We start from the raw sequence: 887 nt of genomic DNA, 5'->3' as shown, positions 1-887 counted from the left end.
CTGTTCCCCTGCCCACTCCGTATTGTCCGAAGTGCCCTCGGTGCCAGCTAACGTGAGTGTGTTCTTCCTAGAGACTGGCAGGTGGGGTGGTGGGTGGGAAACATCTTCTGTATCCTTGTCCTGTCTGTCCCGTCCCTCCTCCTGCACATCTCCCTGAACCTAGTGTTCCCCTCCATTTCTAGGGAATGGCGAAAAATGTCAGTGACGCAGACATAGATGAAGGCCTTTACTCCCGGCAGCTGTGAGTGGGGCCGAAGTTGGACTGTGAGGTGGGAGGGGGCTCTGAATGGATAGGGTCAGGAGGGCGTGACTCTGACCTGTGACACCCTCTAACCTGGCAGGTATGTGTTGGGCCATGAGGCAATGAAGCGGCTCCAGACCTCCAGCGTACTGGTATCAGGCCTTCGGGGCCTGGGCGTGGAGATTGCCAAGAACATCATCCTCGGTGGGGTCAAGGCTGTCACACTGCATGACCAGGGCACTGCCCAGTGGGCCGACCTCTCCTCCCAGGTTCCTCTTTCCATCCCCCTTCTTTGCCAAGGCCCCAGCCCTCTGGGCTACACAGCCAGTTCACTTCTTCCTACACTCTCCTTTGCAGTTCTACCTGCGGGAAGAAGACATAGGAAAAAACCGAGCTGAGGTCTCCCAGCCCCGTCTCGCTGAGCTCAACAGCTATGTGCCTGTCAGTGCCTACACCGGGCCCCTTGTGGAGGACTTTCTCAGTGACTTCCAGGTACCATAGGCCTCATGCCCAGTTCTCTCAGAGCCCAGCTCTGGTTTATTCTTTTGATAAACATTTAATGGGCTAGCCTGTGAGTCAGGTTTCCCGCTAAGGCTGCAGCAAGGGAATGCGAGCAGGCTTTAGGCCCTGGGCCTGCCTCTTTAGG

At 56.8% G+C, this 887-nt stretch overlaps 1 protein-coding gene across 1 annotated transcript; it reads left to right on the top strand.

Annotated features, from left to right (window-relative positions):
* Positions 1-6: 6 nt before the first annotated feature.
* On the top strand, positions 7-765 carry LOC104992953 (ubiquitin-like modifier-activating enzyme 1). The gene is made up of 4 exons (XM_010845994.1): positions 7-52; positions 183-241; positions 342-510; positions 599-765. The coding sequence occupies exons 2-4, from the start codon at positions 186-188 to the stop codon at positions 740-742; spliced, it is 369 nt and encodes a 122-aa protein (XP_010844296.1). The 5' UTR covers positions 7-52; positions 183-185; the 3' UTR covers positions 743-765.
* Positions 766-887: the final 122 nt, after the last annotated feature.

Source organism: Bison bison, unplaced genomic scaffold, assembly GCF_000754665.1.
Source record: "Bison bison bison isolate TAMUID 2011002044 unplaced genomic scaffold, Bison_UMD1.0 scf7180017848812, whole genome shotgun sequence".
NCBI lineage: Eukaryota > Metazoa > Chordata > Mammalia > Artiodactyla > Bovidae > Bison > Bison bison.
The sequence above is the reverse complement of the archived record's forward strand: the minus strand, read 5'-3'. Positions and strand labels throughout refer to the sequence as shown.